This window comes from Schistocerca cancellata, chromosome 4, assembly GCF_023864275.1.
Source record: "Schistocerca cancellata isolate TAMUIC-IGC-003103 chromosome 4, iqSchCanc2.1, whole genome shotgun sequence".
NCBI lineage: Eukaryota > Metazoa > Arthropoda > Insecta > Orthoptera > Acrididae > Schistocerca > Schistocerca cancellata.
This window is the reverse complement of record NC_064629.1, coordinates 510,791,131-510,816,755: the sequence shown is the minus strand read 5'-3', so window position 1 is coordinate 510,816,755 and position 25,625 is coordinate 510,791,131. Positions and strand designations below refer to the sequence as shown.

The following is a 25,625-nucleotide window of genomic DNA, read 5'->3' as shown; positions in this document are numbered from 1 at the left end:
CTTCTTCTCCTCCCAGAGGGAAGGGTGTACTGCCTGGAAGTATTCACACCCATTCATCCAAAAAGAATGATAGAGGCTAGTCCTCCTGATAATAAGAATGCTTTGGACTGCAGTGGCAGGGCTCATGGAGTCGTGAATAACAATGTGTTTCTGGTGATAAAGAGGGAGGAGGGGACATTTGAAAAAGTGACCCCATTTTATATCCATAAGGGTTTGGAATGCCTCACTGGAACATTAAAATTTATAAAACAATTATGTAATGGCTCATTGTTGGTCGAAACTAACGGGTCAAAGCAGGTAGACCACCTTAAGAAATCGCATAAACTGGGTGACTGTGATATCATTGTTGAGATGTACACCTCTCTCAACTCCAGTAAGGGCATTGTCACATGCCGAGGTATCATGGACATGGACATAGCAGAACTGAAGCAAGAATGGACATCCCAAGGAATAGTTGATGAGGAGCGATGAATGCGCAAGAATAAAGGAGCAATTGAAAAGACTGCCACTTTTATGGTCAAATTCAATTCTCTGACACTGCCTGAACATCTTATGGCAGAGTTCCTTCGACTTAATGTTCAGCCTTACATTCCAAGCCCTATGCGGTGCTATAAACACCAGCATTTCGATCATACAACCATGAGTTGTGGAGGTGAAGCGATCTGCAGGAACTGCACAAAAGCCATTCATGACGCTGGAACTGTCTGCCGTCTCCAGCGATCTGTATCAACTTCTCTGGGAACCATCCAGTCTGGAGCTGAGACTGCCCTGTTTTTGCTGAAGAATGCAAAATACAGGAGATAAAAGTGACCCAGCAGGCCCCCTATGCCATAGCATAAAAAAGAATATAAGGCGATGAAACCCTCTGTCTTTGCCACCTCATATTCTTCCATGGTGCAGAAACCTATTTCCAAGGCGGGCACTTTGACACAGACAACACCTAGTATGCGTGTATCCACAACAAGCACCTGTACTTGCACACTACATGTCAAGGGAAAAAGAGTAAGGGCAAAGCAATCCAGGCAGCTGCACCAGGACAGGCCAACAACAGTTCCACAGCGAGCATCCAGAAGGTACAAGGAAAGCAGAGTGCCTCTCAACACCCCCTTTCCCCCTCATTCTTGAAGGGACAGGGTGCAGGGAATGGCTCACAATGTTCAGGTCAAAAGCTGTCCCGAGCGCTTTCAGACATCATTCTTTCCCATCTGACTGATGAGGAGGATATAATGGAGTGAGATACCTTGGATTCAGGCAGCCCCTCCACTCCCCTTCACTCTTAGAGTGCTTCACCTCTGCGGTGCAAAGATAGGAGTAAATTAAAACCGCACTGATGACATGGCTTCCGTACTACATTGGAACATGGGTGGGTTCAGGACTCATGTGGGGGAACTGAAACTCCTAGCACAGGTACGTCCCTTGTGCTTTTATTTACAAGAAATTCATTTTAAAGATACAGATGTCCCTGTGCTACAGGGATAAACGCTATACCACAAGGATGACCTATTAGGGGAAAGGGCCAAGGGAGGTGTTACAGTGTTTTTCACTAATGCGCACCACTCCTCTGCCCTCCCTTGGCTACTGACCTGCAAGCAGTTGCAGTTCAAATTCAGTGTGTCGAAGGATCACTGTTTGCTCACTGTATTTACCTCCACAAGATGCACTAGACTCTGAGGCTGTCACAGATCTTATCGCACAACTCCTGCGACCATTCCTCCTCCCGAGAGACTTCAATGCCCATCATGTCCTGTGGGGCTTGCTCTCAGGGTCGGGTTTTGAAGGACCTCATGACGTCTCACGGGCTGTACATCCTCTACACGGGTACTCACGCACATTTCTCTACTGCTACTGGGTTATTCTCAGCTATCGACTTCTCTTTCTATTCCTCTACCCTCGTTGACTCCGTTCAGTGGGAGGTCATTGATGACCTTCATTCCAGTGACCACTTCCCAATCCATCTTCACCTACTAAACGGCTCACCACCTAAAGTTAAGCCCCCAAAATGGATGGTCAGCAGGGCTAACTGGATGCCTTTCAGCCAGCTGGCTGTGTTCGAACACTGCGACAGCATCCGAGGATGGGTGGTTCACATCACACGAGTGATCCATCGTGCCACTGACCTATCCATCCCACAGTCCTCAGGTCATCTTAGGAGGCGACAAGTACCTTGATGGGCAGATGAGTGCCGTTCTACGATCTGGGAAAGTTGTGCGGCTCTTTGACATTTTAAATGCTGACTGACAGCAGACAACCTTAGGGCCTTTCGAGTCATGAGGGCCAAGGCTCGACGTGTCATTAGGGAGAGTAAGAAAAGGTCATGGCAAGTGTTCATGGACTACATTAATTGTTCTACTTCTTCTATAAAAGTGTGGGAAGCCTGCCCAGAGGATTTCCGGTAAACACAGACTTTTACCGATAGCAGTGGTGCTGAAACGGGGGTGCCTCCAAACAACACCCAGAGACTTTGCTCAGATGCTGGCTGAACATTTTGCACGAACTACTGCCAATACACGCCAAGATCCAGTGTTTTGTCACTATCATGTGACTGTAGAGAGGGAAAAGTTGGACTTCAGGTCCAACAGTTCTGAGGCCTACAACTCCCCTGTTTCCATGTGGGAGCTCGAATCGACACTGACAGATTTGTGACATTGCACCTGGTCATGACCAAATCTGTTACTGCATGCCTCGAGATTTGCCACTAGCATCAAAGGAAATCCTCCTCGAATGCTTTTAATCTAATATGGCAGACAGGCAACTTTCCCAACTCATGGAGGGAGGCAATTCTAATCCCCCCCCCCCCCTCAAACCAGGAAAGGACTGCACATGTCCCAGTAGTTATCGGCGTATCGCCTTAACGAGCTGTGTAGGAAAGACCCTGGAGAGAATGGTTAACCATCATCTGGTCTGGTTGTTATAGGCCAGGCAACTCCTTAACCACTCTCAGCGTGGATTCCGAAGATATCAGTCCACTGTCGACAATCTGACCCGCCTAGAGGCGGCTGTTCAGCAAGGTTTCCTCCATAAGCATCACTGTATTGGCATATTCTTCGATAAAAGTAAGACATACGATACTACTTGGAGACACTGTTTTCTCACACAACTGCAGCAATGGGGCTTTCGTGGCCACTCCCCCTTCTTCATACAGTCTTTCCTCCTGTCTCAGCAGTTTTTTAAGACCTGAGTTGGTGACATGCTGTCTGATCAATTTGAGCAGGAGAATGGTGTTCCTCAGGGCAGTGTTTTAAGTGCTACCCTCTTTGCCGTAGCCATCAACAGTATGACATCTACGGTAAGGAGTCCTGTACAGTGCTCCATATTTGTAGACAATTTTGCTGTTTTCTGTTCCTCCTCCAGTGTTGAAACGGCAAGCTGTCATTTGCAACTTATGGTGTGGAGGTTAGAGGAGTGGACCGCAAAGATAGGGTTCCAGTTTTCCGCAGATAAGTCTGTGTGTATTCATTTTAATCATTCTCGTCGTCTTTTTAATTGGCCTGTCGTGAGTATGGGGGATACCATCCTACATTTTAGAGAGACAGTGTGGTTTCTGGGCCTCATTTTTGACTCTACATCTACATCGTTATTCTGCAGTTCACACTTAAGTGCCTGGCAAAGGGTTCATCAAACCATTTTCATACTACTTATCTACCACTCTACTCTCGAATGGCATGTGGGGAAAAGGAACACCTAAATCTTTCTGTTCGAGCTCTGATTTCTCTTATTTTATTATGATGATCATTTCTCCCTATGTAGGTGGGTGTCAACAAAATATTGGTGAAAGTTGGTGAGTGAAATTTCATAAATAGATCTAGCCGCAAAGAAAACCGCCTTTGTTTCAGTGACTGACACCCCAACTCGCGTATCATATCAGTGACACTCTCACCCCTATTGCACGATAACATGAAACGAGCTGCCCTTCTTTGCACTTTTTTGATGTCCTCTGTCAATCCTACTTGGTAAGGATCCCACACCACGCAGCTATATTCCTGCAGAGGACGGACAAGTGTAATGTAGGCTCTCTCTTTAGTGGGTTTGTCACATCTTCTAAGTGTTCTACCAACAAAGCGCAGTCTTTGTTTTGCCTTCCCCACAATATTATCTATGCGGTGTTTCCAATTGAAGTTGCTCGTAATTGGAAGGCACATAACATTATCAAGTGCCTTAGCAACAGGTCTTGAGGAGTGTACAGGGAGTGTCTCCTTCAGTTTTATCGTGCTTTTTTGCGTTTGTGGCTGGATTATGATTGCACGATGTATGGGTCAGCAGCCCTCTTACTTGCGGATCATTGACTCTGTCCATTATGAGGGTGTTTGGCTGGCCACGGGTGCTTAGCGGACCAGTCCCATACCTAGCATCTTTGCTGAGGCAGGGGAACCACCACTTACCATCCGGCGCCAGCTCCTCATGGTACGTCAGGCATGTAAGTTCCTTGCAGCTCCAACTTCACCTGCACACCATACTGTTGCTCGTCCACCTCTGGAACGCCTTTTTTGCAACCGTCCACGAGCCGTGATGCATGATGCCATTTGGAATCCGCGTGCAGCATGTGCTGGAGTCACTTGGTGTGGAGCCAGTACGACCCCAGATCCAAAGTTTTAACAGTCTGCCGCCCTGCTTACTGAAGAGGCCCCGAGTGAGTTTAGATTTTGTGCGATACAGGAGAGATAGCACTCCTGCTTCTGTTTTTAATGTGATATTCTCTGTAATTTTATCTGGGTACCATGACCATGTAGCTGTTTTTACAGATGGGTCTAACTGCGGAGGAGGGGGGGGGGGGGGGCGGGGACTCTGTTGGTTGCTCTGTTGTTTTCCCAGATCATGTCCTCAATGTCAGACTGCCTCCAGAATTTACCGTCTTCGACACAGAGGTATATGCGATCTTGCAAGCACTGGAACAGATGAGACCTTCTCCTGGTGTTAGATTTCTCTTCTGCTCAGATTCTCTGAGCACCCTTTTCTCTCTCCAACATTTTTACTCAACAGATACAATACCCAGAATATCCAGGATGCCCTCCTACAACTAAAACTGAGGAAGGAGGCGTCTTTCTGCTGGGTACCTAGGCACATTGGAATTGCAGGGAATGAAAGGGCTGACCGAGCAGCCAAGGATGTGTGTCATGATCCTTGGGTATTTCGGTGTGCTATCCCTGTGCTTGCTATCACCTCGCTGTTGAGGTACAAAGTTACGTGTCGATGGGAAGACAAGTTGCTGGCAGTGACCAATAATAAGCTCCATGTCATCAAGCCCACAACTCAGCCTTGGAGTACTTCCTTCCAGCCTTGTCAGTGAGACGAGGTCCTTGTTACTCGTCTTCGCATAGGCCACAGCCCTATGACACATGGATAGTTAATCCGGCGAGAGGACTCTCCAATGTGTGGCGCTTGTGTGCAGATCACGGTGCGCCACATTTTATTGGGCTGCAGTGGATTTGTCGGTGGATCTGCTGCCTATTTTATGTAATGATCAAGTGAATGTGGTTAGTGTTTTAAAGTTTTGTGAATTGGCGAACATTTTTAACAATTGATGCCCAGTTGACGTGTCTTCCCCATCTTCGCCAACTTGAGCAAACATGCTGCTTGCACTTTAATACTCTTTGCTACCCCAGTAACATCAGTTGGGGCACAGACTGCTGTACACTTTTGCAGCTTTACAGAGCTCTGATCCTGTCCCATCGTGACTATGGGAGTCTGGCATATGGCTCAGCATTGCCTTCAGCATTGCGGATGCTGGATGTGATACAGCATTGTGAGGTCTGCATTGCAATAGGTGCCATTTGGACCAGCCCTGTGAACAGCCTACACATGGAGATGGGTCCTTCACTGCTGCCCTGAGCATCTGAACTATTATGTCACTTTTCCTGGTTGGGAGATCCAACTCCCACAGCAGAAGTGCAGGACTGGAGTCACAATTCCAGTTAACGCAAAGTGTGTCTGCTCTGAACTCCAACTTTCCCTTCACAGTTGCCTCTTGTCAGGGAGTAATTGTGTACACCCCCATGGCAGTTTACACTGCCCTGGGTCTGTCTTGACTTATTTTTCAGGCCTAAATCTACTGACTACATGGTTTTACCACCTGTTCTTGACCGTCCTTGATGTGTTTCCAGGTGTGGAAGTGTATACACTTTACACTGACGGCTCTCTGGTCAATGAACAAACCGGTTTTGCCTATACACATGTAAAGTGCAGTGAATTACACTCTTTGCTGAACGGATGCAGTGTATTCACTGCACGATCTTTTGGCTATTGACCAGTGCTACCCTTGACACTCGTTGGTTTTGACTATCCAGGGTCTCCTTTGTGATCTCCATCAAGTTGATCATTTAGTTATCTTTGTGTAGACCTCGGGTTACGTTGAGAGCCCAGAGAATGAACTTGCTGTCTGGTTGGCCAAGTTGGGTATCAGGATGCTGACTTTGGTTGACAGGGATACTGGACAGGACCTTCAGTCAAGTGTATGCTGTTAATTTTAGAGTCTTGGAACACTGATTTGTGTACCCTGGTTTCTCCGATCAAACTGCAAACAATGAAGAGGACCATGAAATTGGGGCTGTCCTCCCTCCCATGCTTCTCAGGGGAATCTGTCAGTTCCATATTTGTCCACACTTGGTTAACCTTGGGCCACATTTTATGACTTGAGGATCCAGTCCACTGTTGGTATGGTGCCCATCTGACAGTGGCCCATATACTACTGGACTCTCCTAATTTGTCCACCTTACTGCTAAACCCTAAACTTGCTGTCATGCTGCATCTGGGGCTAGCAGATAATGCTAGAGTGTCTGATCTCGTTCAATGTTTTACCCCTGAAGGTGGTTTATAGTCCTCTCTGTGAGGTAGGGCACATTGGCCTCGTTGGCTGCTTGAGGGTTTGGAGGGGTGCCTCATCACTTGCTCTGAGCTACGGCCCTTATGGTTGCCCTTGCTCAGTGGTCTTGTGCTGGCTCCTACCCTTCCCACCTTTCTATAATTTTTTGTACATCTGTTGTTGATTTACTGTCTCATCATTGTCATTGTCTTTCCTGAGATTTTATCAGCTAGTCAATGTTGCTAGTTTTCTTGTAATAATGGAGGGTAAGAACACTCTGGTCAGATGCTGAGGACGTGTCTCAAATCACGTAACATGTCCCTGAGGACACCACCTGCTTTCTGGGTGGGGCAACTCGCTCACCTACACACACACACACACACACACACACACACACACACACACACACACACACACACACACACACTTCTACTTGCTTCCAACGCTTGGTTTTATTGATTCTTGGTTACAGTTGGGTTCACCAGGATTTGTCTTCCTCCCAGCTTGGCACATATAAGATGGAGGGACTGATGACCGTGTAGTTTGGTCCCTTTAACCATATCAATGCAATCGAGTCCAAGTTGGAAGAAAAACAATGAAGGGAAAAGTCAGAGAAATTAATGGTTCGGAAGTGTCAGAATGTTGTGCTAAATACTGTTGGAGAGAGTAAAATGCAAATTGGAAATGTTAATCAAATAGTTTGAAAATGGTGGTTTTCATTCCACTCTAGTATGGTGTCTTGGCCTACATTTATCAATTATCTTAAAATCTAGTTTTAATTTTATCTAAGATTTTACATTCTTCATTTTCCTCTTTTTTCCCCCAATTCTGTAGAAGTTAATCAATGTAATAATGCTGTTCACCCATTCTTATTGCTATGATAAGCTTTCAGTTTCTTTGTTTTACATTGTGTTTTAATTCTCTTCATTTCAGTTAATACTATCTCTAGAATAATAGTTATGCTGCATTCTAGGAGGAAAATATAAATTTTCTTTTCACTAAGAATCAATCAGTTATTGTTATGGGTTCACTGTGGTTATTTGCTAGCACTTAATTGTACTGTTAGTTTTAGGTCTGTTGTCTAATTTTTATTGTATGTTTCATTTACAGTGGAGTGAAATGGTTCACATATTTTGTACTGGTGTTCCACTTAAAAAACATAGGCGCCATATAAAAGTATATGAAAATTGCTTCACTGCTTCAGAAGCTGTGTCTTGGTTTCATAAAGTATTACAGAGGAACCAAAATTTTGATCCAACCATTACAAAAGAACAAACCATTCAGTTACTTAACAAGTTCTTACATGCTGGAGTCTTTCAAAAGATGAATGCAACCTATCCGTCAGAGAGTTGTTTCAAGGAAAATGGAGATATATATCAGTAAGTGATATTTTCTACTACACGAAAAGTGTTCCTGGTTCATTTTGGTTTATGGTGTAACAAGTATCCATACTGGAAGTTATTTTATTTTTTTCCATTTTAACACGTGTGTGTGTGTGTGTGTGTGTGTGTGTGTGTGTGTGTGAGAGAGAGAGAGAGAGAGAGAGAGAGAGAGAGAGAGAGAGATAGAGAGAGATTGACTAAGACTAAATGCTGACTGCTAATTGTTGACATAGGTGTTATGATGCTCCCTAGCCTATAACTTTTAATGTGTTTGCTATTGCCCTTTCCCACCAGATTGTCTGCAAATTCCCAAAGGAATAAAATTAGTGAAAATGTAGTGGTCATTTGTTTCAAATAAACATATAATCTTACATAGGAAAAATGATTTTGCAAAAGACATTTGACATTTACTGTGGATGTGAGCTAACGTTAAACACTCAGCAGAATGTTCATTCTGTGCTTGTGTTTAGAAATGCAGTGTTGAACTTTTTGTAACTGTAGAGGCATGTCCTGTTAGTGATTTCAGTGTGAAAAACTATTTTAGTATTTTGAACCTTCTCTTAATGAAACTTAAGAGAAATCAGTTCTCATGACCTTCCTAGAACAGTGGTGTCATGCTATTGGTTTCTATTTTGTTTTAAGGTTGAGGTAACCCGGAGACTGCACAGTGCATCACATAGTGTGTTAATCTTAGTCAACTGTAAAAATTCAGCTATCAGGAAATATTTAGTTTTATGTGGTTTCTGGAATTGCTTTGTTTAGAGGTGGAATTTGGGAAAAGTTACCTGGCTATTGCAGCTGGCACATAGCTTCTCAGCTTAACTGAGGTTACATAATGTTACCACAAGCTTCCATTATTATGGAGCCCTCTACACAATTTTATATTGTTGTGTAGTTACAGGCATGATGCAGTAACACTTCTTGTGCCTGCTCGATGTTGCCATTCACAGCATGCAACTGTAAGTTACAAAAATAAATCACAATGCCGTGTGCAAAATACTTGACATATAGTGATTGCAGATAATTTTCATAATTACTTGAATAATGAAACTGCCACAGAGTACTTACGAAAGGCCTGGATTAGTGAAACGTGTTTCTTTAGGCATTTGTGTTGGCACCAACTCCAGTATGTTTTGTGGTACTGTTAAAGAAGCATTTCCATTGAAAAATGATTAAGAGTGGATAAACAGAATTAGTACAAAGTGAGTAAGCACTTTTGGATCAACTGGGTCAGTAATATCACAACTGTAATCTCAAACTAGTCCTCTCGAAAAATTATGGAAATTAACGAAATCTATCAGGTACATGTTTGTTAAATTCAATAATACATTTAGAAATAGACATGCTACAATCTGATAAGAGCTGTCTCCCAATTTAAAATAGTACAAGCATGTCAAATAATTAGAAGAGCGTAGAATGAAAAAAAAATTGGTTCTGGTTATGTAAACACTGGTTTTGTCATCAAAATTTACCTCAGTAATAGTTGAAATAAAACCTGAAAGTTAATCTCACATAATCATTATGCACTAGTTGAACAACTCAACGTTTTATGACCTTTCAAGGTGTGATTTTGCTTGTTGTATTTATAACAGTTACCTGCATTTCTGAAGTTCACAAACCACCTTCTAGTTTAATGTGTATGTGTAGTAAATAATTAATTTGATGACCATCCTGTCCACTTTGTTAGCAACAGCTTTTGGGTTTGGGGAATGTTCTGTGGAGGTCATAATACCATATATGCATTCGACCGTTCTTCTTGTGCTTAAAAGGAAATAACTTTGTACATATGCTCTTCACCCATAAATTGTCATCAGGATAATTATTTCACGAGATTGAGTTTGCTTCAGGTCCAGAAAAAAGAGAGACTGTCTCAGTTGTTACCCTAGGTAGCTTGCAGGCCAATGAAAGTAAGTCCACCCCTACCCACTATTTTCATGAAAATTCTACAAGCTGGAAGCTGGAAATTACTGCCATCACTTTGTTTCCTGTACCCTCCATTGACTGTGAAAATGAACCTATAGTTATGGACAGCAGCATGTTGCAAATAACACAGAACAAGGTTTCATAGTTACAATACAGGCTTCTTCACCCTAACAAGCTCCCCATCTATAGTAGCCATTGCATTTGGAAAAATTAGTTTTCTTTGTAGCTATACACAATTTTTAAACAGTCTTTATCAGGTGTTGCTAAGTTCTCAGTAGAAACCTTCTTCCAAATTTCATTGGTATCCATGGTGTACTATACTTTCTAGAGGTGTTGTACATTCTGATTTGTTGTCCAATGAAGCAAAGGGAAAGACCAATTGTCAGGTATATGGAAGGGTTAAAGTTTCATTTACACTGATACTGAAGGTTATGCTCTCATGTGTGAAAAGTTCACATTTGCAAGTGTAAAAATGACATCATGGTCATTCCAATTACACACTGTGAGAATGTGCTACAGTTTTATTACAAAACTTTCACAATGTCCATTAGATAACACATGCTATTATATGAACGATAATTTGTGTGTGTGTGTGTGTGTGTGTGTGTGTGTGTGTCTGTGTGTGTGTGTGTGTGTGTGTGTGTGTATGCTCATTAATTAAATACTGTGGTGGACATTCATATATGAAATACATATGTAGCACACAGTCTGCCTCTGGTACTGGTAATAAAAGTAATCATAACTTAATGTCATAGTTAAACACTTTTCCAATGAAGTTCACAATGTGAAATAAGTGCTTGTCATCAAATTTTGCTTCAGTTTCTCTAAGGTGTAGTGGAATATCTGTTTTAAACCTATGGTGTAACAGAAATCATTAAATTTGTGTATCTAGACTCATTTCTTCCTTGATAAATCCAAACAAACCTGTGTCATCCAACAAAAACTTAGTCATTTTCTTCAAATCACTAATAGTGAAAGTTTCCTCAAAAGTAGCAACAGTGCAGGTTTAAGACTTTGATCAAGTATGTTTGATCTGGTTGAATGGTAATGGTTAGCCCTGCCAGAGCACTTCGGACAGAACCAACTTTGTAGCCAACTACTTCTGCATCAGGTCAGTGCAGAGTCAATTTGGACTCTGTGTCCAGGGTAAACCTAGGCATAGCCAGGCGGACGTTTTTTGTTTGTTGGGGTCAATGAAAAGTCGTTCTGGGTCTCATTGTAAACAAAATTTTGTTTAATCCATAATCCCATGTTCTCAGTTAATATAGCAGGTTCAAATTAGTTTGGCATCATATTTGATGGTGACAGCAAAACTGATGATGATGATGATGATGATGATGATGATGATAGCAGTTGCAGCAGCTGGATATGTAACACTATCCTGTACTACCAACAAATACATACCGACCAAACTGTTGCAGTTAACAACCTTGACAATGTTGCTCATCAGCCAAGTAAAAGATGGTTTCTTTTAATGTAAGAGTCTTGTGTGATAGAAACAGTAACAATAATGTAACTTAGAAGAAATTTAAATGTAAGGACCTAGGCATCATGATCAATCAAATGTGGAAAGATGTTAAAACTGATGGCATTCCCCTAACCACTGATGCCCTGGGATCAGTTCCACATAACCTTAACAGTACTTTGTCTAGAGTCCTAAGATGTAGTCAAGACAATGAAATAAAAGATTTAGCACTTTCGGAACCACACATACTGTGTGTAAAACATAAAATCACTTAACCCTCCTAATACCTTGGGGTTCAATATGACCCCATAAGCACAATGGAAATATACAGGGTGAAGTGAAATTCGCCCACTGAGGCTCCACAGTGTGACTCCTCACATGCCAGCGATAAAAAACTGTCTCTCACAAAATTTCGTCCAGCAAGTGCATCCAGCAGAAAAAGGACGTTACAGAATTGCAATCTGGCAACACTGTAACCACATGCGTGGTAACTACATCTGACAGCACACACTGCTTGTTCTGTACAATTGGTGCAGTGGATAGATTTTTGGGTTTGCATGCAGGAGGTCGATGGTTCGATCCTGGGTTGAGGCCTATGTTTTTTATTTGGTAAATGTAGTGCAGGTGGTACGGTATCTGGCATCTAATTGTCAACAGCATTTGCAGCCGGTCCTCTAGAAAACACTTGCACTTACGTACTACAATTGTACAAATGGAAGATTTGTCAGCCTCAACAGAAGTCCTTTTCATGTCATGGAATTTCACAATTACTTCACCCACTAAATGCCAAACCTGTTCTCTTTGTATCCTCCTCCAGTGGAGGGTTGGAACTGTAATAGTGGCAACTATTTATTTACAGCTTGTACAAAATAGATATGTGTTTTTAAGTTTTACTGACCTTCAAAGTAGTCACCAGCATTGTGTACAACCTGTTGCCAACGATTTAGAAGTTGTAGGATACTCTTAGCAGTGCCAGTTGTTATGTTAACAGTTCGAGGGGTGCGGTCTCTTGCCCGACGAATTTTTAGCAGTTCTGAAGCGAACGCCGTGAAGTATTTCCTTCAGTTTAGAAATCGAGTTGAACTCACGGGGGCTTAAGTCAGGGGAGTGCAGTAGGTGGTATACCACTTAGCAGCCCCATCAATCAAACAAATCAGTAACAGCTTGCACTGTACGTGCTTGAGCATTATCCTACAAAATGATGGTCAGGTCCTGCAGAAAGTGTCATCACTTCTGTCTCTAAGCTGGTCGTAGGTTGTGTTCCAAAAATGAACATCATAGAGACAGAAGTCCAACCCTCATATAACATTTATGAAAAGAGAATGATGAATATTATGTTGGAAAGTTGTAATGAATCTTGTTGTGTTAGTTCTTTAAAATATTATCAGTATATCCTGTGTAAATTATGTGGTGTCTTTGAGGCTCCAATGAAACAAAAAAAATCTTTTATGGGTCATTTACACTGAAAAGCCAAAGAAACTGGTACACCTGCTTAATATTGTGTGGGGCCCCCAAGAACATGCGGAAGTGCTGCAACACGACATGGAATGGACTTGACTAATGTCTGAAGTGGTGCTGGAGGGAACTGACACCATGAATCCTGCAGGGCTGTCCATAAATCCGGAAGAGTACGAGTGGGTGAAGACATCTTCTGAACAGCACGTAACAAGGCATCCAAGATATGCTCAATAATGTTCATGTCTGGGGAGTTTGGTGGCCAGCGGAAGTGTTTAAACTCAGAAGAGTGTTTCTGGAGCCACTCGTAGCAATTCTGGATGTGTGGAGTGTCGCATTGTCCTGCTGGAATTTCCCATGTCCATCGAAATGCACAATGGACATGAATGGATGCAAGTGATCAGACAGGATGCTTACGCACGTGTCACTTGTCAGAGTCGCATCTACACATAACAGGGGTCCCATATCACACCAACTGCACACGCCCCACATCATTACGGAGCCTCCACCAGCTTCAACAGTACTCTGCTGATATGCAGGGTCCATGGATTCGAGGTTGTCTCCATATCCGTACACATCCATCCGCTCAATACAATTTGAAACTAGACTCATCCGACCAGGCAACATGTTTCCAGCCACCTACATCCAATGTTTGTGTTGATGGGTCCAGGCAAGGTGTAAAGCTTTATGCCGTGCAGTACCAAAGATACACGAGTGGGCCTTTCGCTCTGAAAGCCCATATTGATGATGTTTCATTGAATGGTTCACACGCAGACATTTGTTGATGGCTCAGCATTGAAACCTGCAGCAATTTGCAGAAGGGTTGCACTCCTGTCACATCGAGCGATTCTCGTCGTACGGGAAAATCCTCACTTCATCACTACCTCGGAGAACCTGTGTGCCCTACCGCTTGTGCACCGACTGTAACACAGTGTTCAAACTCACTAAAATCTTGATAACCTGCCATTGTTGCAGCAGTAACTGATGTAACAACTGCAACAGATGCTTATTATTTCATATTGGCATTGCCGACCACAGCACTGTGTTCTGCCTCTTTCAGTATATCTGTATTTGAATACGCATTCCTGTTCCAGTTTCTGTGGCACTTCAGTGTATTTTTCCTTTAAACTAGGTTTAACTATAGGATATCTTTTCGCGCCGTTAATTTTTCTACAATACGTGCATACAATTGCGTGTGTTCATTATGCTGAAATTATGTCAAAGGCAGGCAGCTGAAGCATAATTGATGTAGTTAATAAGAGAAAAATGTACAAAACTAATTTGTCTCTTATTTTTCAGACTCTGCAAAAATATCCCTCCATTTGTGGAAAATTCTTCTCTGCCAGTCTCCTCGAAGTCTTACCATGTTGCCTCAAGACTGATTAACTATAAAGATGCAATAACTGGCAAACCACAAAGTGATTCTTGCCACTATATTGTGGAGAAACCAGGAGAGCAATACAGTCTTAGTGGTAGACGGGAGATTTTATTGCAACAGACTTGCCACGCTCAAAGCAATGGGTATATAACACGTAATGGATCTGCTTTTAATACAAGGGATGAAAAGAGGTTTTCACAGGTTCCACATTCTAGAATTGGGCTACACACTGTATACAGTAATAGAAACAATACGATATCCAGCACCCAAAGGTTAGGTCAGTACGTCTGCCAAAATGAAAGCAAAAACGTGTACTCTCTAGGTTCTTCAGCAACTGAACAAGTGTGCAGTGTAACAGGAAAATCAACACACAATCAATATTTAAAACAGACAGTTGAGCCCCAGAGGCAGAATTCATATCGGCAGTCTAGAAAGCACACTTCTTCTGGTGACAGCAGTATTCGGAATCCAAATGGCATACACCACATGCAAATTGTGGCTGGAAATGATGTGTGTGGTTTAGAACCTGACCATAACAAGAGAAATTTGCAGAATTTATATGCCACTGATTGCTTGTTGGGCCCACAGAATATGCAGTCACACTACAACAGTGACTACTGTGATCTTAAGGGTAAAAATTTCATTTACTCAGATCCTTACAATAAAGACGAACCTCCTAATAAATGTTATAAAGGAAATTTGGTACATTCTAATGATAATACTGCCCAAAAAGATTCTTCAAATGATTGCAATTTGAAGATGTATTCTCAGTCGGATGGCTCAGTTGCCTTTGATCACAATGGACAGAAATTGTGTCAAGATGACATGCCAGCTATGAAGAACATGGTTAGAAGGACTTTGGGGGAATCACAGAATACAAGAAGTTTTGATTCTGTGGGTCATCTGAGCAGGCATTCCTGTCTTAGTTCTCAGGATACCAATAAAGTTAAAAGTCAGAATGAGACGTATTCTGAACGCTCACATGCATATCGAGGTACCCACCATCCGAAACTTAATGGTAGTTCTAGGAGAACAACTCAAGGTCAGTCATCCCAAAAACATCAGTACTTCACAGAGAGTACAACTGCAGAACCCAGAAACTCTGCTTCTGAAGGAATACAGTCACTACCATCAAACCAGGAATCCAGGTTTTATTTTGGTGAGCTTGACAACAGAGTGCTGCCAACTACACGTAGAAGTTATGCTGTATTAACTACTGATGAAAGCAGTGAAGCTGACCGTACCTCACAGGCCTCTATTGCACCAGACATTTACACAAAACAGAACGGCAGCACTCAGTATATGTGGAAGGATCTGCTTTTTGAAAGGTAGGTGCTTTGACTGTTGTAAGCATCTATTATAACAATAGCTGTCAGCTACCTTACTTAAAGGCATCTTTCCTAAATTAATGAAATTATACTTGGAAATGATGTAGGTTGCATACCACTGTGTTAAATTCATTAACATCTCAAGTGAAATTATTTTAAAATATTGGCTAATTAAGCTCAGGTATTGCCTTCAGGGGATGCAGCAGCTCTTGTAACTAATGTATGTGACACAACCACAAGTCATGTATGGTGCTGAGCAGTGCTTTTAATTGTAATGTGCTACCATGCGGGCAGTGAATATGAGGATGCTCGTGTTTGAGTGAAATCAGTTAAAATATATTGAATAATACTCAGCATGTGGTTGTGTTCTGTACATTATTATTGCTATGTGAAACATGACTTTACCACTTTTAAATGATTTTTACTTCGTCACAGAACTTGTTTAGCAAACCAAAAGGTCACTGTGATGGCAAAGAGAAATTATTGGCACAGGGGTAAGGAGGATTGTTTGTACTGCGGAATTACTTTTTCCCCAGGAATTTGAAACTGTGTGTTCTGTTATACAGTAAGTTACTACTAAAAAAATTTACAATATTTGTAAACAAATACAGTGAAATAATAGCTTTACAAGCAAATACTATATCACTTACTACAGTTAGCTACAAACTGAAAAATATGTACAGAAACTATTTTGTTATTGAAAAATTTGTTTTTGTGTGTGAATAGTACCTACAGTTTTCTCCACCTTCAGTGGCCATAAACTTAAACATAACAACTCCCTAACTCTAAAGATTTATCGGATATTACGCTGTTAATAATAGTTTAAGGACTTGTCTCACCACCATTAATTCTTAACAGAACATTGTTGAGGAGCAGTAAGCAGAAATTGACAAAGAATCGTTATTCTGTGGTTAAACCTATTCGTAATATCACAGTATAGTTTATAATCACAGTGGATTCATGATGTCAACACAGTTTTCATCGTATTAATTTTTAAAGTAGGTGAGTGGGAAATTGAGATCATGTTCATCACACACATGCAGTGTATCTTCTTTTCTTGCTTAACATTTGAAAACTGTGAGAGCAAATTGTTTTGTGTATTGAGTTCATTTAAATATAAATTTGTGTAGTGATATTTTACTGTTCTGTTAGTATCTCATCACATGACAAGAATTTTTGTTTACTTCTCCGCTAATATTCATATTCATAGAAAGACACAATTACTACATAAATTAACACTCCCAAATAACCATGGCACTTTTTGGAGTGTTGGGGTTTTGCATTATCTTGCTGGTGTATAGTCGCCAGTAGGGTGCTGTGGACAAAGAAATGGTTACTCACGATCAGAAAATAGGTTCCATTATCACTTCTGGTAGGAAATGGTGGACCTTTCAGTGGCCACATTTCATTCATTGTAAAAATTCAAGCTTTACACCTGCCTGAACAGTAACCTGTTAACGAACAAGGTGCATGGCTTCATGTGGTTTTCGAAGCACTTATAACCAAACAACACTTTCGGGAACCACTCATCCCTCTCAAGACTCCTATCCCGAGAAACCTACAGATCAGAGGCCCATTACCAGCTGCATGGATCTCAGCCTGTGGGTCCCAGGGCTGCCCACTCTTCACCGATCCCCACACCCACAGTGGATGAGCCCCCTTAAGAATCTTGACCATCAAAAGTCCTGAAAGAGAAGAATTGGATAAAAACTATAGTGGTGACCCCAGAGGCATCAGTTCCTTCCATACCGTTGTATTCTAAACCAGTGTTCATTGATGATGATACACTCCCACACCAGTGAGAAACAGTGGTCCTAGGATGTGACCTGTCCTCCTGGCCTCCTCACTCATAACCAGAACAACTTCCACATAACAATCCAATGGAACTGTAATCAATATTAGTGTCACCTGCTGGAATAACAACAAATTTCCTCATATTCTGCTATCTGCTCGCCATGAAACACACTTCACTGTTGACCATTCCCCAACACTCCCAAGATTTCCATGAATTCAGTCAAAATCATACTGTCCGTTGGAGGGCATCTGGAAGGTTCTGTGTATTGGGTTGCACAGGTGTAATCAGTGACAGGATTCCCCTCCATATCACATTAGAAGCATTAGCGAGACGAGTGCACGCAACCCAAGCAAGCACAATTTGTAACGTTTATTTAGCTCCAGGCAGGCCGCGTACGTTGAGATGCCTGAATCCAATAACTTTCCCACTCTTTTCTCCTACTTGGGGATTTCCTCTGTGAGGAAATAACACCTCGACTCATAGGAGCTTTCTGATTGGCCTGCTTCTTTCCGATCTTGTTCTGTGTCTCTTCAATAGCAGTTCTCCTATCCACTTCAGTGCCACCCATGGCACCTTTTCGGCCATCAACCTTATGATCTTCATGATAGTGACCACTCCCCAGTGACCTGTCACTACCCAGTGAGACAATTACCACGTTGGGCTCTTCAAAGAGCCAACTGACACTTACATACCTTCGTTGTCACCTTCCTTCCCTCTGTCAGATTGCACTGACGAGGTTATGGGAGCCATCTTCAACGCTATAACATTTTGCTTGGCACCATCACATTTTGTTTACCCTCCATTACTAGTTCTTTTGAGGCTCCCTACTGATTGTTATTCCTCATTTGTTATCCCTCAGATTATTTTGGGTTGCAATTAGTACATCACTCAGCCCCACAGAGGTTCAAGAGAATGGCATATCACAGCGTTCCATGTTGAGTGCTACACTCTTCCTCATTGCCATCAATGGGCTAGTGATTTCCATCTGGCTACTGGTCACCCCTGCGCTCTATGTCAATGACTTTTGCATGTGGTATAGCTCCCACTCTGTAGCCTTGGCTGAATGACAGCTCCAGACACCATCTGAACAGCCTCTACTTTTGAGTCTTACCCAAGGCTTCCAATTTTATGTTGCAAAAACATGAGTCATAGAACTGTACTTGGATACCCAGGGCTTGGACTTCGTTGCACAGTCCCAATACATTGGACTCCTTTTATAAAAAGCTTACCTGGCTGCCCTGTATTCGACACTTAAACACCAGAATGTGAAAGATTAATGCTCTGCTTCCTTGCCCATAACCCCCCCCCCCTCCCTCCCCTCAGGGGGTGTGCTGCTCTTTGGTGGGCTCATGCTTGGCTACCACAGGGTTTCAACCTTTGCAGCATCATTTCCCTTCTGCGCTGCATGTCTATCATCTTGCTTTTCTTTTCCCCTCCCTCGGAGAACATGCCTGATCTGTTTTTGGAAATGCATTTTCGATGGTCAATATCAGAATACTCTCCACTGTTTTTCATTCCTTTTCTATTTCTTCATTCATCTTCTCCTATCCTTCCTCCCCTTCAGCACTTGAGGTTCCTTTTTTCCTTCTTCTTCCTCCTCCCTGTGCACTCCTGAAGGCCGGCCAACACGTCTGACGTGTAACAGGTGCTGAAGGGGAGGAAGGACGTGTAACAGGTGACCGGGTAACGAGTAATTCGCAGCCCCAGGTCGACAGATAGGATTTGCACGTACCCCCTGGTACAGGCCAGTTAGAGGGAGGAGTCCCCCCTGTGGGTCCGGGGGTTAGAAAAGGCCAGTTGTCACTCACTCTGTGCCACGAAAAGTGTGCCCTCCGGGCCACCAGAATACATCCGCCTCCTTGGTGATAGGGGGCAAATCTTCCTCCGTTGCTCCCAAAGCACCCCCCCCCCCCCCCCTCAGTGCCCTTGCACATTGCCCTGACACAGCTTCTGGGGCAGATCAGATCCACAGTCAGATGATTAAACATCTCTCGTATGACTACAAACAATATCTCCTCGTGATCTTCAACCGAATCTGGTGTGATGTCATCTTTCCATCACACTGGTGTGAGAGCATCATCATACCAGTGCTCAAACTCGGCAAAAACCCACTTGATGTGGATAGCTATCAGCCTCACGAACGCTGCTGAAACGTATGGTGTGTGTAGGCGGTTGGGTTGGGTCCTGGAGTCACGTGGCCTACTGGCTCCGTGCCAGGGCAGTTTCCGCCTGGGTCACTTTACCACTAATAATCTTGTGTCCCTCGAATCTGCCATCCAAACAGCTTTTTCTGGACACCAACACTTCGTTGCCGTCACTTTTGATTTACGAAAAGCGTATGACACATCATATCCTTGCTACATTATACGACCCTCTCTGTATGCAGATTACTGCACTTCGTACTGCTACACCAGTACTGGTGTTGCTGAGTGGCGCCTACAGGGAGCCATCCACAGGGCGCAGTCATGGGCTGTAGCCCACAGCTTCGTTTTTGGCTGCAAAGTCGTGTGTTATGCACTTCTGTTGGCTTCGTACCATCAATCGGGAACCAGAACTTTACCTTAATGATGCTCTAATCACTGTAATGGAGATATATCTATTCTTAGGACTGGTTTTCGACGCCCGATTGACTTGGCATCCTTATCTTTGTCAGCTTAAGTGAGAGTGCTGGCAGCACCTCAATGCCCTCCGCTGCCTGAGCAACACCAACTGGGGTGCAGCTCGCTCTATGCTGCTGCAGCTCTACAGAGCCATTGCTCAATCCCGCCAAGCTGTGGGAGTCGGGTTTATGCTTTGGCAGCACCCTCAGCATTGCGTATACTCGCCCCAGTGCACCACTGTGGCGTTCGACTAGCGATGGGAGCTTTTAGGACGAGTCTCTCCTGGCGGAGGCTGGAGTCCCTCCATTGCAGGTCAGGCATGCGCAACTGCTCGCCAGTTACATTGCACATGTTCATAGTTCTCCTGCGCTTCCGAATTACTGTCTCCTTTTCCCACCCATGGCGGTTCATCTTCCGCATCGGCGGCCCAGGTCAGAGCTGACAATTGCAGTTCGCATCCAATCTCTTCTGTCTGAAGTGGAGTCCTTGCCATTACCACCCATACTTGAGGTCCATTCGTGTACACCTAGGCCGCGGCTTTCCCTGGAGCTTTCACATGCCCCCAAGGACTTTGTTCACCCCGCAGCTCTCTGCTGTCGCTTCCTCTCGATTCTTGACATGTACCGAGGCCACAAAGTGGTTTACACCGACAGCTCGATGGTTGATGGTCACGTCAGCTTCCCATATGTCCATGGAGGACATATTGTACAGCATTTCTTGCCCGATGGCTGCAGTGTTTTCACTGCAGAGCTGGTGGCTATATCTCGTGGTCATGAGCACATGCATTCATGCCCTGGGGAGTCGTTTCTTCTGTGTACTGACTCCTTGAGCAGCCTACAAGCTATCAACCAGTGCTACCCTCATTATCCTTTGGTAGCGACCATCCAGGAGTCCATCTGTGCCCTGGAATGGTCTGGTCATTCAGTGGTGTTTGTGTTGTTAGAATCCCAGGCAATGAATTTGCTGACAAGCTGGCTAAACAGGCTACACAGAAACCGCTTATGGAGATCAGCATTCCAATAACTGACCTGCGCTCGTTTTTACGCTACCAGGTTTTTAGGCTTTGGGAGATGAAATGGCATAGTCTCAATTTGTACAACAAACTGTGTGCCACTAAGGAGACTACGAATGTGTGGCAGGCCCCTCGCAGGGACTCTTGGTTCTGTGCTGGCTCTGCATTGGCCACACTTGGACGACCCACGACTACCTCCTGCGCCATGTTGACCAGCCTCTTTGGTTGCGGCACCTGGTTGACAGTTGCCCATATTCTGCTTCACTGTCCCACTTTGACTGTCCTGCAACGAAATCTTCAGTTACTGGACTTGGTGCTACTAATTTTATCTGACAACACTTCATCAGCTGATTAAGTTTTACGTTTTATTTGTGAGTGTGGGTTTTATCATTTGATCTAAGTTTTAGCACATGTCCTTTGTCCATCTGTATCCTCCACCCTAGTGCTTTTAGGGTGGAGGTTTTAATGTGTTGCAGAGTGGCTGGCTTCTCCTTTTTATTCTCATGGTCAGCCAGCCACAATAATATGTTTTATCATTTCAATCTCTTCTACCTGTTTCTTGCATTTCCGTAGTTTTCTTCTCCCCTTTTGTCCATTTAAGTGTTTGTTGCCCTTCTGCCGTTCTTGTGGTTTTTCCTTTTTCTTCATTTTGTGTTGTCAGTCTCGCTTGTTTTATTCTGCCCCTTGTGGCATTGTTTTATTCTGCCCCTTGTGGCATTGTTTTATTCGGAACAAGGGACCGATGACCTATGGTCCCTGCCCCCCCTTTTATGCCAATCAACCAGGGAGGGGTGACTGCCTGAGCTGCTACCTTCCCAAATTGCTGTTTGGTGCCTCTGTGAGGTGTTCAGTAGGTGTGACCTGAAGTGTGAACAATCCCCTAAGGCAGGTGCGCCCACTTCTGAAGGGGGCCTCCAGTTGGAAGGAGCATGCCATCGGAGACGCGTGCAACCATGGGGGATTTTCTCACAACGAGCCAATCATATTCACAGTCAAAGACTGTGAAACATAAACGGAAAGAGGTTAATGATTCAAAGGCCCTCCCAGATGCACCAAGGTTCCCCATGGTTTCATTTACTGAAGGGTCAGTCCTTCACTACAGTAAGTCTGTTTATTATTCAAAAAAGTGTTGATGCAATTGCTGGCCCTATGAAATCCTGCTATCGTTCACGCAATGGCACTTTGCTTTTGGAAGCTACTGCTAATTCTTAAGCACAACAACTGCTTGCAGCTTCGCTCCTCCATGGCTATCTTGTTCGTGTCGAGGCTCATCAAACACTGAATTCTTCCTGTGGTGTTAGTTACACTAGGCTGCTCGACAGGCTGACCGAGGCTGTAATTCAAACATATCTCTCTGATCAGGGTGTCATTGCCATCCATCAGATGATGAAGAAAGTAAATGCTTCCTTCTTAGTGCTGACACGCACTCTTTCTCACTTTTGATAGAGTGGTTCTTCTGTCATAGGTAAGCAGGTTATGAAATTATCACAGTCAGACCATATATTCCAAACCCAATTTGCTGCCACCATTGTCATCATTGCAACCATATTTCATAGTCCTGTTGACACCCACCCAAATGTGTAACCTGTGGTAGGGATGCTCGCAAGGGCGATTGTCCACTTCCTTCTCCTCACTGCACCAATTGCAATGGCGACCATGCTGCCGCCTCCCATGATTTTCCCATGTATCTCGATGAGTGGGCTGCCCAAGACATCTGAATGAAGTAATAACTGCCTTACCCAGTTACTCGCAAGTTTTTGGCTGGTCGGAAACCCTGCAGTCTACCATCTGGCACCTACAGTACTGTTCTTGCTACATGTCACTCTATGGAGGCCATGGCCACGCAGACATGCGACCTCAAATTTAGCACCGTGGTTGTGAAATCGCTCAGTGTCCTGGTAGCATCCTCATCTTTTCCTCCAGCTGTGCAACATGCCACTACACTTTCTCCTCATGGGGTGAGGTCACCAGGTACAAAACCAGCAGGCTGGAAAGGACAGAAGGAATACTCCCGTGAAGACATCCTACATCCCTCCAGCCAACCAACATCTGTGTCTCTTCCTCTACTAACCGGAAAGGCTTGAAAAAGTAATTCAAAGTCAAACGGTCTTCTCCTTCGCTGACTCGGAGATCCTCTTCAACAGTGTCACCATGTGATACCCTCGCCAGGCCGATCTCCATGTTGCGGGTACTCACCACCAATCCACCAATCTCTTTTCAGTCCTGGACTCCAAAGACTGACAGCAAGTGAATGCTGGTGCTTTTGCAGACCTCATGGAGGAGGATCCTCCTGCCTCTGTGCCCTGTAGCAGCAAGTCTTCACAGGCTGGCACTCGGCAGCCACCTAGGTGATACCCCTTCACTTTTTCCTCGTCATGACTCTCCTCCAATCGAACGTTCGCAGCCTCCGGCCCAACAGAGAGGATTTACAGCTGCTTTTAGCATCACAACATCCACTTGTTCTCTGCCTTCAGGAAACAAAATTGCATCCTCATGACCGCTTTGAGCTCTTGCATTTCTTCCTGGTCTGTTGACCTTCTCCCTGAGGTCAGCATTACATCTCATCGGGGAGCCTTGGTGCTCATACGAGATGTTCATAGTCAACCCATCTCCTTGACTACCTGCCTTCAAGCTGTTGCAGTTCACCTTTTCCTTCATTGCTTGACCTTTTCCCTTTGTGCCATTTACATCCCTCCATCATTTGATGTCACTGGGGCAGACTTCCTCCAGCTTATTGGGCAACTACCTCACCTCTTTCTTCTGCTCGGTGACATTAATGTGCACCATCCCCTTTATGGTTCTCCCAGAACCTGTTGGAGAGGTGCCCTCTTCGCTGACATTCTCTGTCACCTTCACCTCTTCTACCTTAACACAGGAGCATCCACATTCCTTTCAGACTCCACACACACCTATTCCCTTTTGGACCTATCCTTCTGCACTGCCCAGCATGCCCATCATCTCGAGTGGCCCGTTCTCTCTGACACATACTCGAGTGACCATTTCCCATGTGCTATCCATGCCTACCCCATCTATGTGCACACCCAAATGGCAGCATACTAAGGCCAACTGGAGGCCTTACTCCTCTCTGGCGACCTTCGATGTGTAATTATTGGCAACCCAACTGATGTCCTTTACATTTGTAGCCTTTTAACTTTTGCTAGTATAAATCTCACAGCTCTAAAGCATTATTTACTCTGCAACTGTCTTTGCCTTTGTTTGGGTTGGTGAGGGTCTTGATGAAGCACCTGAATGGTTATACTGATTGTACTGCCCTGATCCATGTACTACTTCTTCTCCATAAATTATTACTCAGTCTTGCCTTCAGTGGCTCCCTTATATTGGTTCAGATTTCTGGCACACATCACTAACACTAAATGAACTTTCTCTTAGTCGAAGGACCGATTATCTCGCTGTTCAGTCCCTTAACCAACTAACCTCTTCTGGAATTGTACAAATATGTGTTAGAAACAGAGCAGTGGGAAAAATCTGTGCCCTTCAGGCACATACAGAGGAAGGAAGGCAAGAACTAGTCTGGCTTTAGAGGGAGAGGCTTTAGATGAGGAACTGACAACTGACAAGAGTAGCCATTAGGAAAAAAAATAAGTCAGAGCTTTATTTTTACTGTTAATAGTGAAATGAGCACTGAAGTCTGCTTATAAGGTATACATTTCTGTGGGTTGGATTATTTTAGATATGGCCCAAACATGACTAAGACCGAGAAGTGCTGGTAGGTATGTATGCTTACCAACCTGTTTCATGCTTCATACATCTTGTAGGTTTTCTTCTTTGCCATAGTTCTTCTTATGATTATTAAGGGCTTTAAACAATTTTTAAATGATTGCACACAACACAGCTGAGTTCAATTTTCACTTCATTCATGTGTATTGCTCTTTAACACTATCACTGATTAGCATGCCAGCAAAGTATTTTATAGACTCAACAACACAGACTGGTAAACTACATGACCTATGAGTAGCCTAATATAAGTTCACAAGTGGCAATTCATAATTGTACAATAGATTTCCTAATAAGCATGGTCATAACTCAAGGCAAATGTAACTTAGTCGGATTGACTACATAACGACTGTACATCTTGATAGTTCAACCACAGCTGAACGAACAAACTAACATAGTACCTTCACTCATCAAATGCTAGCTCTGATTTACTGAGACTTTGTGCGTGATACCTATTTAAATATGCATGTAGAACAGAAGTTACAGAATGTTAATACACAAAACTATTATATTTTTAGAATTAAAATAAGACAGAAGTAATTTAAAATAAACAAACATATTGGGCAAAGACACTGTAGTTTAACTTTTTTATGGGGTGGAAGTTTTGACACATATGTAGATCTACAGAAGCCCACCATGAATTGTCTAGAAACTAATTTTCTAATTTAAACACTTCACAACTACTAAAGTTATACTTTTTCGAATCAGAGAATTTAGGGCTACAAGACAGTAACACTGAAGTTTTGAAAGGTTTAC

The 25,625-nt window shown here is 43.4% G+C and overlaps 1 protein-coding gene across 1 annotated transcript in view; it reads left to right on the top strand.

Annotated features, from left to right (window-relative positions):
- LOC126183758 (DEP domain-containing protein 1A-like) overlaps nt 1-25,625 on the top strand; it is a 134,127-nt gene that overhangs the window by 66,484 nt on the left and 42,018 nt on the right. The window contains exons 2-3 of the mRNA XM_049925985.1: nt 7,907-8,175; nt 14,321-15,727. Coding sequence (XP_049781942.1) covers nt 7,907-8,175; nt 14,321-15,727 — 1,676 coding nt within the window. The remainder of the gene's footprint in view (nt 1-7,906; nt 8,176-14,320; nt 15,728-25,625) is intronic.